The sequence below is a fragment of the Gavia stellata genome, chromosome 1 (assembly GCF_030936135.1).
Source record: "Gavia stellata isolate bGavSte3 chromosome 1, bGavSte3.hap2, whole genome shotgun sequence".
NCBI classification, from domain to species: Eukaryota; Metazoa; Chordata; class Aves; order Gaviiformes; family Gaviidae; genus Gavia; species Gavia stellata.
In genome coordinates, this window is record NC_082594.1 from 60,459,024 (window position 1) to 60,477,581 (window position 18,558).

General features: G+C 38.6%; 1 protein-coding gene across 2 annotated transcripts in view; it reads right to left on the reverse strand.

Annotated features, from left to right (window-relative positions):
- NALCN (sodium leak channel, non-selective) overlaps positions 1-16,656 on the reverse strand; it is a 242,430-nt gene extending 225,774 nt beyond the window's left edge. For both annotated transcript variants that reach the window (XM_059825606.1, XM_059818762.1), the window contains exons 1-2: positions 16,549-16,656; positions 14,018-14,200 (exon numbers count right to left, since the gene is read on the reverse strand). In XM_059825606.1, the coding sequence (XP_059681589.1) occupies positions 14,018-14,200; positions 16,549-16,656 (291 nt within the window). The remainder of the gene's footprint in view (positions 1-14,017; positions 14,201-16,548) is intronic.
- Positions 16,657-18,558: the final 1,902 nt, after the last annotated feature.

Below are 18,558 nucleotides of genomic sequence, written 5' to 3' on the forward strand. Positions count from 1 at the left end.
ATTAGCATTATTAAAAGCTGGAGAATCCATTTTATACTGCAGAGACCAGGAAAAGTTTATTGAAACAACAATCTTAGTATACCTGTAAGAAAGCAATATTTATATTAGTAGTGGAGAACACAATACTCTGAAATGAAATTTTACATTCAGCTTACCACCTTAAAAATACCACAAAAATTTTGTCATTTTCATGAAAATACAGGTGCACAGAAATGTTCTTATTCCCTTCCACGGGGACTGGGATGTCACTAAGATTTTTTCAACTTGATGTTTTGTTTTATTCTCTCAAATTAAGAGAGAAAACAACATGGGCATAAAATAAAATAAAAAGATATTGTTTAATTATAGCAGACTTCCCTGAAAATGCAAGTTTCAACACAGAAAGGCACATTAGAGATGAAGTTCCCTCTCTTTCTACCTGAATACATACCATGTTATCCAGTATGTTGATTTCACTGCTATCCCAGTATATGTGTCATTTTACCCTGACATGAAGTGATACATTAAAAATACCCGTCAATAATAGCTGCTTTCATGAAGAAAAACATTAAAGTACTCCTTGAAAGTGCTATTAGAAAGCAAAAAAAATTAACATTACCGAAAAGTAAAGTTTTGTTCTACCAGTTGGTCTGTATATTGAAAGAGCAATTTCTAAATACATTATGAAAGTCAGTATGTTGCATATTTTTTCTTAGCAACTTTAAGGTTAAATTTTGATCACCATGGTAAGTCACTAAGTATTATATGGACACATACTTCAATCCGTGCCCAAAAATAATTTCTCACTAAAAAATTTCTATGACCCTATGACTGGTTTGAAAAATTACCATTTTTATTTTAGAAATACTGCCTATATAAGTTCACTAAGTAATTTAAACACCTTTGATTTTCTAATATTCTAATGCAAAAATGCTGCAAAAAGCCCCACTGTGTAATATGAGTCATTACTTTCCTGTAATAAACACTCGAACAAAACCAGGCTCAAGTAACCATAGAAACAGGTGCGTATATTCTAGTGCCATGGTCTCTAACCTTCCCTGGCCCACAGGCAGTAACACCCAACTAGCAGCATGCTGCAGGCAACTTCGTATCTGTTTTCCTCATAATAATCAGTTTTAATTTTTTTAATTTCCTGTGACTGGAAACAGCATCGGAGCATTTCACTAGCAACATGATCCCAGTAGGCTGGGAACAGATGTCCTTGTGATGGACATATGCGCTTAGCAAAACAGCACAAACACAGGAAAAAGGTGAGACAGAAGAATCAACTTTTGTAGACTGAATGTCTTATTCAAATAATGGATATCAGTACTGTTTACTATGAAATAATGTTTAAAACTAACAATATCACAGCTGCCAACACCAAAATACTCCATTTATTTTTTTTAGGTTAAATTTTACGACAATTTGAAATAATGTACTTTTTGCCAACATAGAATAGCATGGGACCTGCACTACACATCTAGGTTTCCAACAGCATTATACATACATAGTACAGAATTCTATTTTTTTAATATAGATATAAAAAATAATTTGTCATAAGGACAAATAATTTTCAGCTTCTAATCCCAAGAAGTAGAGTCAAAGGGGAAACTCAAATCTTAAATCAACTGGGGGTTTTTGTGTTTGCTCTGTGAGCTTTTTACTACCATAGGTAAGTAGTTCTCTGTTTTTTCCCTCCACATAATTACACTCTGTTTAATCAAAGCATCTCATCATTTTCTCATCCTTGCCAGTGATTCCACTGGTTATGCCCCTGCCCTCCACGTCGAGGTTCTCGCTCCTGTTTGTGACTTGCATGTCCCAAGACTGAGCTTTCACCACTAGGCATCACGAGCACATCAGAGCATGCTGACACGGGATGATAGGAGTCACATATTTTGTTTTACTATCTGACCTTTGAAAAAAACACAGCTTCCTGATCCTTAACTCATTTATACACCATGGGGTATACGGCTTATCTACAGTCACGGAGTGCAGTAATTTCAGAATTTCCATCTTCCCTTTTCAGTCTGTAACACAGCAAAAACTCCCTTGACAAAGTTACTAAAAGCTAGTGAGCCAGCTGACAGCGTTTCACCACAATGCAATTAATATTTCCATCATTTATCAGAAGGATTAAACTCATTTTGTAATTTCTCCATTCTTGTTATATGAAGGTGGAATGTTTAATATTAGAGTACTGAAAAGGTGGCAAAACAGATACTTGTAATGAGGTACAGTAAACAACAGTTCTGTCATCCATAACTCAAGACAAACTTCTGATTTATGATGGTTATGGAAGAAACTCATTTAAACATAAATGAGCTAATGCCATAAGCGTTAAAGAAGAAGCTGGCATCCAGTTGTCTGTATACTTTCTCTCGTGCCCACCTGTCCATTGACAACAAATCTATAGTAACAAGTTAAGAGTAATCGCTGACTGTAAGGTACCTAAAGGCTAGGTGTCAGCCTAGGTACTTTAAGCTTCCCTTTCAGTCAACGGAGAAAAACAGGCCAGAAAATTTACAATTTGGAAGAGCACAAACAACTAATTACAGACAATTGCAAACCCTCAAATTAGCGCTGATGAATCCTACTAAAAGTGTTTCTATTTTAGGCCCAAAAATCCATTTCGTGCAAGCAAAGATACAAAAGTGTCACAATATGCAAACAGACATCAGCTGCCACTGGAAACAGTTGCAGACCCCAGTTTAGATCATGGCAACCAGAGTATTTCATTACAGCATAAAAAGCCCATCTCCACCTCACTTTGCTTGCACTACAGGTGGAAAATTCCTTATATTGGCAGAGAACTGAATGTACAGAGTTAAGCCCACATGGCTCAGGTAAGCCTCCAGCCTGCTCCGTCCTTGATTCTCTCCTCTTGAGCAGACAGATAGCAACTACAGCAACCAAAGCACCTCTCAGAAAAATGATGAGGAAAATGTGCTCTCTGCACAGAGCTAATGCTGCCTGCGAACACCTGACATGCTGAAAGCCACTGACTGCAGCTAACTGGCCTTTAGTACTGGACAGAAGCAAAGGAAACGGCTCCCATCTATCTGTGACTGTGTTGGTAGAAGATTAAGCATTGTTTTAGTTCCTGCACGAATTCACTGAGAGAGTGCTGAAAGCTAAAGGTGCAACCATTCACTTCAGCCCTTTGCAGGACTACTGAAGTTAGTGAATAGCGCTCCGTGCTACTGAAATAAAGTCTGACAAATCCACTCGCAACTACTTCAGTTGGTACAAAAGTTTTGCTGTGAATGTAATTGATTTAACAATGGGGGAAATGTCAAGGACCATTACTTTCTATAATCTCCTTTGTTAGCTGACGTGTCACAACTGCACAGTGAAAAGAAAGACATTTCTATTAAATTCAGTCCACTACTTGTGCTATATAAAAAAAATTCTAATTATCAGCATGATGATACTAAAATAAGTGTCAGCTAGGCTTTTTTAACGGACAGGAGAGAGAACTCTCACACTTTTTATTTTATGGTGTTACTCTTCTAACAGAGGAACAGGATAAACCGTGCCTCCTTTTCACAACATGATTTCAGTGTAGGTTTTCTAATACCATCATGACTGTGATTAGGAGCCGCAATGAGGATGCACTATAACGAAGATAATGTCACATACCTCACAGTGTCCATGGAGTGAAACGATACTCATTCATCTCTCATTCCCTAAAGGCTGAATTTTCACCTGAGTCATCTGTTACTTGGTTCCTTTTTGTTATAGCGGATGTGAATTCTTTCATATCATGGACAGAGTTTCCTGAAAGTTTCTCAGATTTTGTCACATTTTCCTCTTTGGTTATTTTATTATATGTAATGCCACCAGTGCAACTGTGCCTAATACAAGCAATTTACCTGGAATATTTCTCTATCTCCTTATTCTATCTCCTAAAACAAAGGCTGAAATTAAAACTTCTAATAAAGATAAGACACCTTTAAAGTAAGGTATCCTTACCTTGCTCATACCCATGTCAGATGACCTTCAGAAGACACTTTATTAGAAAGCAGAAGGTAATTTTTGCATCACACATTAGAAGAAATACGAAGTCCTTCCATCACAGGTTAGGCTCCCTGCTTTCATTCAGAAGTCTGATGCTCATCTAATATCACATCTGTTTTAGACTTTAGAGTTATTTTCCATTTCTCTAATTCCACCCCACCTCCTTTTTTTAATGAGGAGATCATTTTGGAAACCTCCCTTGAATCAATGAACAGACCTATGTCAAGCACATACAGTCATGTTCATAAGTGACATATGAGTGGGTATGCAAATGTGAGCTTTGATTCTGAGGCACTGTGAGTCTCGTCAGTTAGGTTACAAGCTGACACACTTACTATTTCGACAGACACAAACATTAGCTAATTCATGGCGCGCTCAGAAGCCTGCCAATCAATCAGTGAGTTATGCAGCAGACATAAACTGCATGCAATTGGTAGACCAGTTTAAATCTTATTCAAGATACAGTGAAGGAGATTGATCTGCTTTCATTTAAATAGACTTATTACTTCCTTGATGCAGCTGATTATAGCAGAGCTCTTTCTGACCAAGGAGTCTGAGACATGAAAGAAATCAGAACCAAAGAGTCACTGAACTCTATTTACATTCTGGGAAATAAAGATCATGCAAATAAATCTAGGATTAATTGAAGAAAGTGGAATCCTGAAGTGAAAAGATCATGAAAATACCAATGTCAAATTGAATTCAGTAACTTTTACCATTACACTAAATTTATTACATTTTATACATCAGTACATGGTGTGGTATTGTGGTGGCCAAATTGCATTTATTCTCAGAAGGCTGTAATTTCACTTGCAAAACCAAAGAAGTATATTATGGTTGTGCAAAATGTTAAACTTTTAGATGCTTTATGCAAATATATATCACCAGTAGCAGGCAGTAAAATAAAGATAATTTCCAGCTAAAGGTGGAAGTTCTAGTTTTATGATCCAAATGAATCGGAGGTTAGTCACTTACCTAGACTTTGCCTATGTCTGCAAATCTTCACATTCCAGGTATTCTGGTAATCACTTTATTACATGTTTCCTGGTAAACTCCAAGTAACACAGAGTATTTCTGACCTAATACAATAATACTCAGAGCATAAAATGTGGTTGCCAAAGAAGTAAATGTATTCTGTGACAGGTTAGTTGATAACAAACCCATCACTGTTCACTGTACCAACATAAAAGAGATCCCTGACTTCTGCTAAATCACTGATACTATGTTGTGTTATTCAGCCACCCTGGTACCAGTGGAGTCTTGTGTTTCAGGATACTGTGATTCAGCCTGTATCTGCTGAGCAAACATACCTAAGTATAGCTGGGAAAAACATTACACCATAAAGATGGTCTAAGTAAAAGCATTTCCATCTTACATGAGAGAATAAAAAATAAAATTAAATTAAGTAATCTCTTGAAACACCCCTGAATTATTCACTGAACTGAATGAATGATGAGATTGGACATCACATTAGGACTGAGAGACTTTTAAGTCCATGACAGGGATGGCTATTGTTTGTGCTCTATTGTAAAAAATAATTAAAACTAGAAGTTTGATACATTCCTATTCCTAAAATCCACACTATTCTGGTGTCATTAAATCTCATGTAAAATTTGTGTCAACAAATTTCCCCTTTCCCCACATACCATGTTTTGATGTTCTAACAAGTCAAAGTCAAGAGGTCTCCTGGCCTTTATTCTTACCTTCAATCACCTCTGAAGTAGAGCTGTACTTTTTATTTAATGTTTCTAGGTCTGAGACAAAGAAATAATATATATGTGGTAATGCTAAAACAACCTCATTCACCATTTTATTAAAATGGTCTTTTTTGTTTTATACACTCCACAGCTTTTTTTAATGTGTAGAAAGTCTGTGATATTTACCATTAATCTCTTTATTTTTTTTCAATGATTTTTAAAGAGATCAGAATTTTTAATGTCTAAAACATTAGGTCTTTTTAAGATGTCTCTGTAACACAATGTAATAGACATCTGCTAACATGCTTCATAAGGTATTCCTACAAAAATATTGATGTGGCTAAGTCACATCATTCATTAATTCATGTGCTACTCAGAACAGAATTTGCAATGCTATGAAATCATTAAAATGTGTCATCTACATAGAAAGGTTGCAGAAAAACTATGTAACTATGAAAACTTGCAATCTAGGAATATCTAGGAATACAATACCTTTTAAAAATAATATTAAAATATTGCTGTACTTGCTACAGCATATTTTCATGACTGAAATCCATATTCAAAATTATTTGCTCATAAAAACCTAATAGGTTGAACATAAATCAAAATAATAAGCCACGACAGTTTCTCTCATAACTACTTGAATAACTTGCTTCATGAAGTAATTAATATGTAACTTGTAATGTCATCAAACTATTCAGTTGGAAGCCAGGTAGTATGCATGAAAGTTATTATCTAGTCAGCAATATTTATATATTTACTGACTTCATCTATTTGAAATAGATTTAATACTGTGTACACAGTATTTTCCTGAGCTACTCTATCATTTCACAGTAAGCTCCATCACAGGCCACCATTCTTCAATCTAGAACAAAATTTAGAATACAAGCATAAAAATATGTTGTAAGAAACAAACTGAGTTGGTCTAATTCTCTGTCTCTATCTCATATAAAACTTCACAAACCATTAGAAGTTGTCTTACTGTTTGTACATACATTTTATACAATGCGGCCAGCCAACATTAGGCACTGTCCTAGAATTTTGTACTTAAAAAGACCTGAATCAGTGAGAAATTATAGCCTGTATTTCATTTTCCAGAGATGAGTTTCAAGGTAAAGACAGACATATTATTAGCATTAGTTCACTTGTTCATGACAAGTAACAATAGCTTGCAATACCAAAAACTATAATATGATTATAGAGCTTATGGGTCGGGATTAAAGGGAGGGCAGGGAGGGACAGGTGACATTATAGTGGGGGCCTGCTACAGGCCACCTGACCAGGAAGACTGAGTGGATGAAGCCCTCTACAGACAGATAGGAGCAGCCTCACATTCACAAGCCTTGGTCTTCATGGGGGACTTCAACCACCCCTGTATCTGTTGAAGGGACAACACAGCAGGGCATAAGCAATCCAATAGGTTCCTGGAATGCACTGATGATAACTTCCTTCCCCAAGTGACAGAGGAGCCAAAGAGGAGAGGTGCTATGCTGGACCTTGTTCTCACCAGTAAGGAGAGCCTGGTGGGGAATGAGAAGCTCAAGGGCAGCCTTGGCTGCAGTAACCATGAAATGGTGGAGTTCAAGATCCTTAGGTCAGGAAGGAGGTAGCACAGCAAGCTCACTACCCTGGCCTTCAGGAGAGCAGACTTTGGCCTCTTCAGCGATCTGCTTGGTAGAGTACCATAGGATAAAGCCCTGGAAGGAAGAGGGGTCCAGGAAAGCTGGTTAATATTAAAGGATCACCTCCTCCAAGGTCAGGAGCAATGAATCCCAACAAAGAGGAAGTCAGGCAAAAATGCCAGGAGGCCTGCATGGATGAACAAGGAGCTCCTGGACAAACACAAACACAAAAAGGAAGTCTACAGAGGGTGGAAGCAAGGACAGGTAGCCTGGGAGGAATACAGAGAAATTGCCTGAGCAGCCAGGAATCAGGTTAGGAAAGCTAAAGCCCTTATAGAATTAAATCTGGGCAGGGACATCAAGGGCAACAAGAAAAGCTTTTACAGGTATGTCCGTGATAAAAGGAAGACTAGGGAAAATGTGGGCCCTCTCCGGAAGGAAACGGGAGATCTGGTTACCTGGGACATGGAGAAGGCTGAGGTACCCAACGACTTTTTTGCCTCAGTCTTCACCGGCAAGTGGTCAAACAACACTGCTCAAGTCACAGAAGGCAAAGGCAGGGACTGGGAGAATGAAGAACCACCCACTATAGGAGAAGATCAGGTTCGAGACCATCTAAGGAACGTGAAGGTGCACAAGTCCATGGGAACTGACGAGATGCATCTATGGGTCCTGAGGGAGCTGGTGGATGAAGTTGCTAAGCCACTATCCATCATATCTGAGAAGTCATGGAAATCTGATGATTGGAAAAGGGAAAAAATAACCCCATTTTTAAAAAGGGAGAAAAGGAAGACCCGGGGAACTACAGGCCAGTCAGTCTCACCTCTGTGTCTGGCAACATCATGGAGCAGATCCTCCTGGAAACTATGCTAAGGCACACAGAAAATAAAGATATGATTGGTGACAGCCAACATGGCTTCACAAAGGGCAAATACTGCCTGACAGATTTGGTGGCCTTCTACAATGGGGTTACAGCATTGGTGAATATGGGAAAAGAAACTGACATCATCTACCTGGATTTGTGCAAAGCATTTGACACTGTTCTGCATGACATCTTTGTCTCTAAATTAGAGAGACATGGATTTGATGGATGGACCACTCGGTGGATAAGGAATTTGCTAGAAGGTCGCGCTCAAAGAGTTGTGGTCAGTGGCTCGATGCCCAAGTGGAGACCAGTGACGAGTGGCATTCTTCAGGGGTCAGTATTGGGACCAGCGCTGTTTAACATCTTTGTCGGCAACATGGACGGTGGGATTGAGTGCACCCTCAGCAAGTTTGCTGATGACACCAAGCTGTGTGGTGTGGTCAACGCGCTAGAGAGAAGAGATGCCATCCAGAGAGACCTTGACAGACGTGGGGCCATGCGAACCTCATGAAGTTCAACAAGGCCAAGTGCAAGGTCCTGCACGTGCGTCGGGGCAATCTCAAGCACAAATACAGGCTGGACGAAGAATGGATTGAGAGCAGCCCTGAGGAGAAGGACTTGGGGGTGTTGGTTGGTGAGAAGCTCAACGTGACCCAGCAATGTGCACTTGCAGCCCAGAAAGCCAACCGCATCCTGGGCTGCATCAAAAGAAGCATGACCAGTGGGTCGAGGAAGGTGATTCTGCCCCTCCACTCCGCTCTCGTGAGACCCCACCTGGACTACTGTGTTGAGCTCTGGGGCTCCCAACATAAGAAGGACACGGACCTGTTGGAGCGAGTCCAGAGGAGGGCCACGAAGGTGATCAGAGGGCTGGAGCACTTCTCCTATGAAGACAGGCTGAGAGAGTGGGGGTTGTTCAGCCTGGAGAAGAGAAGGCTCCAGGGAGACCTTACAGCAGCCTTCTAGTACCTGAAGGGGGCCTACAAGAAAGCTGGAGAGAGACTTTTTACAAGGGCATGTAGTGATAGGACAAGGGGTAATGGCTTTAAGCTGAAAGAGGGTAGATTTAGATCAGATATAAGGAAGAAATTCTTCACCATGAACGTGGTGAGGCACTGGAACAGGTTGCCCAGGGATGCCCCATCCCTGGAAGTGTTCAAGGCCAGGTTGGACGGGGCTTTGAGCAACCTGGTCTAGTGGAAGGTATACTTGCCCATGGCAGGGGGGTTGGAACTGCATGATCTTTAAGGTCCTTTCCAACCCAAACCATTCTACAATTCTATGATTCTCATATCACAAGCCTTTCAGTACTTTCTTCCCAGGTAGTGCCTATTTACTGAATCACAGAATCACTAAGGTTGGAAAAGACCTGTAAGATCATCAAGTCCAACCATCAACCCAACACCACCATGCCCATCAAACCATGTCCCACAATGCCACGTCCACACGTTCCTTGAGCACCTCCAGTGAGGGTGACTCCACCACCTCCTTGGGCAGCCTGGTCCAATGCTTCACCACTCTCTCAGTAAAGAAATTTTTCCTAATATCCAGCCTAAACCTCCCCTGGCGCAACTTGAGGCCATTTCCTCTTGTCCTGTCACTAGTCACTTGGGAGAAGAGGCCAACACCCACCTCTCTGCAACCCCCTTTCAGGTAATTGGAGAGAGCGATGAGGTCTCCCCTCAGCCTCCTCTTCTCCACACTGAACAACCCCAGCTCCCTCAGCCTCTCCTCATAAGCCTTGTGCTCCAGACTCCTCACCAGCTTCGTCACTCTTCTCTGGACATGCTCCAGCACCTCAATGTCCTTCTTGTAATGAGGGGCCCAAAACTGAACACAGTATTCGTTATACTGCACATTTATATCCATTTCAATTCTTCCACAGGAGTCAATCTATCATAACACCTATTAGAAGCCAACAGTGTATGATAGCAATAATAAGGAATATCAACATACTGTTTTGAAAACAAAAGGACCTCAGACCCTGTAGGAGATATATTGTACAGTGTCATCTTCTGGTTTCTTTAATATTGGTATTTTGTGCTCCTTGTCTAAACACATGTCAGTGTCTATATTCTTTGTCGATGGTGGATATCTATTGAGCAGTGCCCTTGTAATTCAGAGTCCTCTGTAACAGTTATCATTGCAAATGGAACAAGCAACAATCAACACTTACATGGCATAGGCATCCCAAATTTTGAATAGATTTTACTAGCACAGCAACAATTATTCAGAAGGAAACATGAGTAATAAAAGGCACAATGCCACAGCAACATTTCAGTTTAACTTTCCTTCCGGGGTAACAAAACACTTGGATGGATGTATTGATTTATTTTCTCACTTAGTTTACACAGGGAAAAGGGAAACTTCACAGACAAAAGCCTAGGATTTTCAGAAACTACTTTCCTTTTCTAAAAAACCCTGGGAACCAAAGGAAGTAAATTTCTCATTTGTCCTCAGGAGGTGTTAATTAGACATGACTTAACATTTTCAAAATCTTCTTAGCTCAGCTATACTTACATTGTTATTAATTGGCACTTAAGTGGATGGTGCGTACCTTCTCCATAAATTAGGTTTCTCGCTGGACTAAAATTTTGCATTAATCATGGTTCAAAAATTTATTAGCATTTCAATTCCTAAGGCCTTTACAGGAATATTGATTTATGATAAAGCTCAGTATAACCATATGGCAATACATTCATTGATCGCACATTCACTAAAAGTCTTGAAAGCACTTAAATTAGGACTACAGTTCATAAACTAATTTCCCTATATAAAGATGTTTCATACACAAACTTCTTTAATAAGTGCTAATAGGCTTCTAAACAGTGCCTTATTTTACTTTGATTGCCACTATCTTTGGATCCATGGATCTTTATGTTCTTGGCAGAGTTATAACATTTAATCAATATTTTCCCTAAAATCAATAATCCAAAGAGTAAATCAAATAATTCACTAACAAAGGATTATTCATTGATTAGCATTCAAAGAAACCATTTGATAACATATTCAAAAAGCTTTGATTTAACAGCTGAAAAAAGGCCACTCCAGTTCTAATATAGTTTTATGAAAGTTGCTATACATGACACAAGCCCATATCTTTTTCCTACAGTTCTCTTACTCACATGAATAGTGTATAGCCACCAGGTCCAGTGAAGCCATCCTTCCCCTTTACTCAGCAATTGTGAGACCACATCCACAAGCCTAAATCTGAGCTGAGTGCAGTTCTGGGTTCCCCAGTACAAGGAGGACATAGACATAATGGAGTGAGCAGAGGGGCACCAAAAAGGTCAGAGAGCTGGAGCACGTGACATAGGAGGAGAGGGTGAGAGACATGACTTGTTCAGCCTTCAACAGAGAAGGCAAAGGGGAGACCTTGTTGCTGTCTACAACTACCTGATCAGAGGATACAGAGAAAATGGAGCCAAACTGTTCTTGGAAGTGCACAATGGTAAGACAAGACACAAGGGACATACTTTGGAACATGGAAAATTCTGATTAGGTATTAGGAAAAAAATTTTTTGCGTGAGGTTGGTCAAGCACTGGAACAGGCTGTCTAGAGAGCTTGTGGAATCTTCATCCTTGGAGGAGTCTGAGATTCACCTGGACAACCCAAGCCATGGGCAACTTCATCTAACTGGGCAGCAGGTCAGACTAGATGACATCTGGAGGCCCCTTACAATCTAAGTTATTCTATGACTCCATGAATAGCGCCAGCGAGGGCACTTCATTTCAGTGTAACTATATTCACTGATGAATGCTACAAGACATTAAGCTGTAAGCAAATCTTTGGTTGTTAAAATAACAATAAATGCAGCCATTTTCTACTTAAACAATCTATCTTTGCATAACAGTGGTTATGTCTAATCTGTTCTACTATATTTTTATCTAATAAATGAAGAGTAAAATGTCAGTGTGCAAATGAAATAATCTGCATTGTCATCTATACGTGTATAACATGAATCAAGGTAATGGAACCAATTCCAGACAGCAATTCATTCTGCGTGGACAGACTCATCAGACATGCTTCAAAGACAAGTTCATCATGTGACAATCAAAGATAAGTTCATCCTATGAGGAGCGGCTAAGGACTCTTGGTTTGTCTAGTTCAGAGAAAAGGAGGCTGAGGGGCGACCTCATTGCTCTCTACAGCTTCCTGAGGAGGGGAAGGGGAGAAGGAGCTGCTGAGCTCTTCTCCCTGCTATCCAGTGATAGGATGTGTGGGAATGGTTCAAAGCTATGCCAGGGGAGGTTTAGACTGGACATTAGAAAGCATTTCTTTATGGAGAGGGTGGTCAAACACTGGAACAGGCTTCCTAGAGAGGTAGTTAATGCCCCAAGCCTGTCAGTGTTTAAGAGGCATTTGGACAATGAAGTTTTGGTCACCACTGGGCTGATCAGCCAGTTGGACTAGATGATCAATGTAGGTCCCTTCCAACTATTCTATTCTATTCTATTTCCACAAAACCACAAATTTGAACAACGCAGTGAAAGATGTTAGAATATGCAGCAACATATTATTCATAGCCCCTAAGTGTCGACTGAGAGTGAAGTTTTATAAAAATTTTATTTATTATTAAAAGTTTTATAAAATTTCCCTACACAAAGGTTGAGAAATCAAGCTTTGTACAGAAGTCACACTGTTGGCCATCCCTCCCTCTCTCTGCTCTAATATGTGCCCATTTCTTTGCAAAGTCTGTACTGGCTATAATAGTAACTTGTTATTCCCACACTGTTCAAATGTGCATGCTGGTCACTAATTCCCCATTCATGATCTTGTGTCCTCATCTTCACCTGCTTAATGGACATCTCTGAATAAGTGAGTACAGGTAGCAGCCAGAAATAGCACTTCACAAAGGATTACTTCGGTGTTACACAACACACAAGGATTTTCTTAGAATGATCTTATTTCAGTAATTTTCTAAATATTAATATTAATGATACTTTAACTTTTGATATTAATATTCATTAAGCATTAAGCTTAGTTTGGCAGTGAACAAAAAATGCTATCTGCCAACTCAGAACAAGCTGAAGAGCTAAGTACAACCTCAGATGTCTCTGGAGTCACCAGACCTTTCAGGAGTGAAAGGGAAGGATAACACACTGATTATCTATTCTGTGCAATAGTGACATAATCGTATTGTCAAATAAGGCCTGCAGATGGATTTTCTATACGTAAGCTGAATTTGTATCTTTTTACAGAAGACTGGAAACAATCAGTAAAATAATGCTACAAAACAATGATTACTTAAAAAGCCTGCAGTTTTACATTCTCCAGTGTCATTATCAACTTAGACAAATTGGTCCAGCAACAACAGTAAGCATAGGATAACAGAAGCATTTGTTTACCAACATGCATTATATTAAGGAAAAAATTCAGTAAAGCAAGATAACTTTCTCATTTAGCTCACAGTAAGACATATGTTCTTATTTAAATAAAGCAACCACAGCACAACACATCCAGCCTTCTGAAATGAAAATCAAAGTTCTAAGTCCATGTATGGATCTCTAGACATATACAAAATATTCTTGCTAATGTCTATGTAGCTTATTTTTCCTTTCATTCTTTATATTAATACAATGAAACTATCTGTTTCTTAGTAGGAAACCATTACTATGAATGTTGGTATTATATTTTGGGTGGATTAAATATGCAGTAAGGCTGCATCTTTGTCAATCTGTCTTTTCTGTTTATATGCCATGGTGTTGCCTGCAGTTAAAAACAATCATAGCAAAAAGAGCTGAGAAGTTAAAAAACAAAGATCAAATGTCACCAGCATCTATTCAGATCACTTTCTTAAGCACATGTAGAATATTGTTTAAGTGCTTACCTTAACTATCCCACGGATATGCATTTTTGCTATCATCTCTGCGGTGTAAAGAAACATCAACAGAGTATCAAGAGCAAATGTCACATATTGGAGAGGAGGATAATGCTCAAAGGTCTTTGGAGTGTTCATACAAACAGAAATAACACTGATGATGGCACAGATTCGTAGTAAAGAGTGTACCCACTGAAAAGAAAACCAAGACATTGTGAGATCGCTTTGGTGTTCAAAAAAAGCTCAAATATTTAGCCTCTATAACTTGTACTGGCACTTTTCGTAAACACACGTTTGTGTTTTTCTTTTACACCATGATCCAAATATTACAGGTCTTAATCCAAAAACAAGAACTCCTAACTTTATTTTTTTATATATATACACACACATATATGTATATATACATATATATAATTTTATTAGTTAATTTGGGAGGATGTATAATTCAGAAACCAAGAATTGAGAGCCAGGAAACTGAGAATTAGGATTACTACTTGGCAGCTTTTGTAATCCAATTTCTTTTCAAATGACAACTTGTCACATTTATGTGCAGACAATAAGTGGAAATAGTTGATGTTGTAAGTTGGATGAATACATTAAATGAAAATATCTGTGCAAAAGTTTAGTTCCACATTTAGATGAACTGATTTTTAAATCAGTTTACAATTCCAAAAATTAAGTGAGAGGCACTGGAATTAAGAGCATCCTTCTATTTATGAAAAGAATAAATATAAAAGAGACTATGTCACAGAAAGCTACTTCTTGACATCAGGATTCACTTTTGTTCCAAACAAGTTTTGTTGCTATAAGAGAACAGTTCATTTCTATGACTACTTAGGTCTCAATCCCACTACAATCATTATTAATAAGGCTGATACTCAGGGCCAGTCACAGTGGGAGGTGTAACGAAAAAGCAGAATGTATCAATACAGGGGTTTAAGGTTGGATTTTTATTCTTTTAAATCAAAACACCACTGAAACATCTTGAAGCCAGACAAGTTCAGTGAATCAGAGTTGGTAAGGTCATACCTACCAAAACAAGAAGAAGAAAAAAAAGACACTTCAGCAAGAAAAAAATTCTCCAAACAAAAACCACTGAACTCAAGTGTATTTATAACAATTTTTCATCTGGGGAAAAATTCTACACTCATTTACACCACCTCAGACTTCTTGATATCAAGAAGATTTAAGAACACCCAGCTAATTTGATACTCACTGTATGCTCACCTAAGTGTAATGATATTTGACCTGAATTGAATAGCTCTATCATTTGCATACTCTGAGCCCACATTAATAATTTGGAAGTGGAAGGCACCTGAGGAATGATCTCTTATGTCCCTTTAACACCCACTTTGTTTCAAACCTTGTTTCAACTGGAAAAACTAACATAAATATTAAAGTGTGGCTGATATAAAAAATGTTCTCTGACATAGTAAAATGTCAGTATTATACATGCTAACCAATATACAACTAGTCCATCAGCGTGACAAGAAAAAATTTATTCCATCGAAAAACCGTGTACTGTGTGTTGAGAAACATAGGTAAATAACCTAGTATATATTTCTGCAATGACATTTTGAGCTTATTACAGCAGTCAATGCAAACATTCTACTTAAGATTATTTAGCACGAATTAATATACGGGTGTTGTCTTGTAAATGATTTAGGTGTTAAAACTCAGCAGCAAAGCTGAGAGGATCTGGCGTCCATGCCACAAATGAGATGACAGTTCCATGAAATTAATGTAATGCCAGCAATGTGTATTATTTCAGAATATTTGACTTTCTGCTTTTACAGACTAAAAATCTAGACACTACTTTAAGAGAAATGCGAAAATACCTTCTCTGCAAAAACATGAATCATTCAAAATACAGGAATCCCATATGCACACTGACTGTTGAATAAATAATTTAATCGTAATAACCACATTCACATGGTAAAGGCATTTTCTTAATACTGCACAGTCTATTAATAACTCCACTCCCAATGAAGCTTTCCCCAGTTTCAAGTTGCCAGACACTTTTACATCTATCTATTTCTTAGGGCAGGTTGTAGGTTAAATGATAACAGAAAAATGTGAGCTGTGCTTCAAAATAACCAGCCAAAATACATTTTTATATTCATAAGTGATGTAAAAGAAGAGATTTGAAACTCGAAAGTGCTGATTGCTGGCTCCCACTTTAGCAATGAAATGCTCCTTTTAACATCCTTTTCAAAAGCTCATTTTACAAACTTAACTTCTAATTTCAATAAACATGTAGGAACCAGAGACATTGAAAGGATAGCTGTTTAAAAAAACCAATCAGTAGACGAACTGGTTGTCAAACACTGCTTGATCATCCCCATCAGTTTGGAACAACCAAAAGAAACCTATGTATTTAGTTCTGGACTTTCTGCAAAAAATGGACTGCTAGATTAGCAACTATAGCTCAATACCTGTTTCTGACAAATATCTATTTCAGAATATTTTGTGGAAGTCATATTTCAACAATACAAGTTACATTTAACTTAAAATTAGTAACTACAGAAAGAGATACCTACTGGTTTGTTAATCCACAGAATATCTGCATTGTCTGACAAAGATTCATCGGGACCAAAATCTGTAACTGGCTGGGCTTCCACCCTTGAACTTTGTTTCCTTTTTAGCATCCTGAAGTTAACTTTTGTTATCTATAATCTTGAAACCTCCTTCGGGAGAAAGAAAGAGAAGACATTAATTCACTAAAACCATCTTATAATGCATTTTGAACATTTTTATAAATAACCTAAAGCATTTTGCTTTCATGCAAACTGCTTTTGTACTTACTGATTAACAGAATCTTCATTTTATTAAAAAGCTTTGCCTACATAAATCACTGACATGACTCTTGTTAGTTTACAAAAATTTACATAAAGGTATACAATGCAAACAATTACCAGAAACTTAGCAACACTGGCAGAAAATTTGTACCAATATGCAAAGAATGCTATTGCTGTGAACTTAAACCTAGAGTAATCATTGGATGGATTTGACCTGGAGCCATTTAATTTAATGGTGACATTTCCATTTATTGCACTAGGCTACGATAAAGCCCAACATGCCAAAGGCAAACAGGTGATGTTAAGCAGCCAACAGATGTTAATGTTCTTTACCGAAATCAGAAGAGCCTTTTTGCTATATACTACTATTAAAATGTATTTTTCTAATACTTTTTATGTTAGCAATTATCTATCCAACAGCCAGACAGTTGGCTCTCTCTGGGGCTTGTGTTGGCACATGGAAGCATTGAGGAAAATGTGTCGTTTCCACAAGGTCAGGCTGAGTCTGGACATTCCTGTGTGGGTGGCACTGACTGAGCCTTCTGCATGCTCAGTGATGTGAGCCACAACTAGTGGAAACACCACGAGAACAGAAAGGTGGTTTAGATCTTATTATTGACTTTCCCACAGACGCAGTTCATGGATCCCAGAGTCTAAATACATCCAAAGAGATGAAGAAGATATATTCCCCCAAGGAGTAACAGTCTGCCCATGAAATACAATTCTATCATTCAAGAAATACAATACCTTAGGGATTTTTTTCAGGAAAGTGAGGGGGAAGGAGAAAGCAAGATCTGGGAACCTTGTTCTGGACCTTTACTCTGGACCAAGCATGGTTTGTAAGTGACACTACACTTTTGAGAAGTTTGCCAAAACTAGTATAAAATAGAATCATAGAATGATTTGGGTTGGAAGGGACCTTTAAAGATCATCTAATCCAACCCCCCTGCCATGAGCAGGGACATCTTTCACTAGGTCAGGTTGCTCAAAGCCCCGTCCAACCTGACCTTGAACACTTTCAGTGATGGGGCATCCACAACTTCTCTGGGCAGCCTGTTCCAGTGTCTCACCACCGTCATCGTAAGGAATTGCTTCCTTATGTCCAACCTAAATCTTCCCTCTTTCAAGTTAAAACTGTTGCCACCTTGCCCTGTCAGTACAGGCCCTGGTAATTACAGGCCCACATATCACAAAGATAACTGCAACATGAATGCAAGAGACACTGTCCTCGATTAGCTGGAGGAAACAGTGGGCTCAGGAGTGCAGAAGTACCCAAGTGCTTGGTCTCAGCTGGCCTTTTCAACCACAAAGGCTGCTGCTTTATGTCCAGACACTATGCACCTATGCATCCTTGGCTGTCTCTTCTTTTAGCTGTAATGGCAAACATAACCTATTCATCTTCTTCCAAGTTCCTCAGGGTCTACTCCTATTCTGTCTATTTTCTCTCTTTCAGATTCAAGAGCTTAGCTCCTGCCTCTGTAATTCCCTTGCTACATTTTCAGAAGAGTGCTTTTGTGGTTTCTCCTATGGTGTCTCTCCATACATGACGAGCTCCATATGTGAGCTCCTTGCAAGCTTCTGAGAAGTTTTTTCAGTAGCTTCTTTTGTATCTGTCAGTAAACTAAAACTCCTGATCATGATGACTGTGCCATCAGTACGACTTTGTGTTTTCCTGCCTATATGCACCTATCTCATATCCCCTGTCTAATATTTAAAAATCAAGTCTGAACCATTGGTCTATCTTTGTATAGA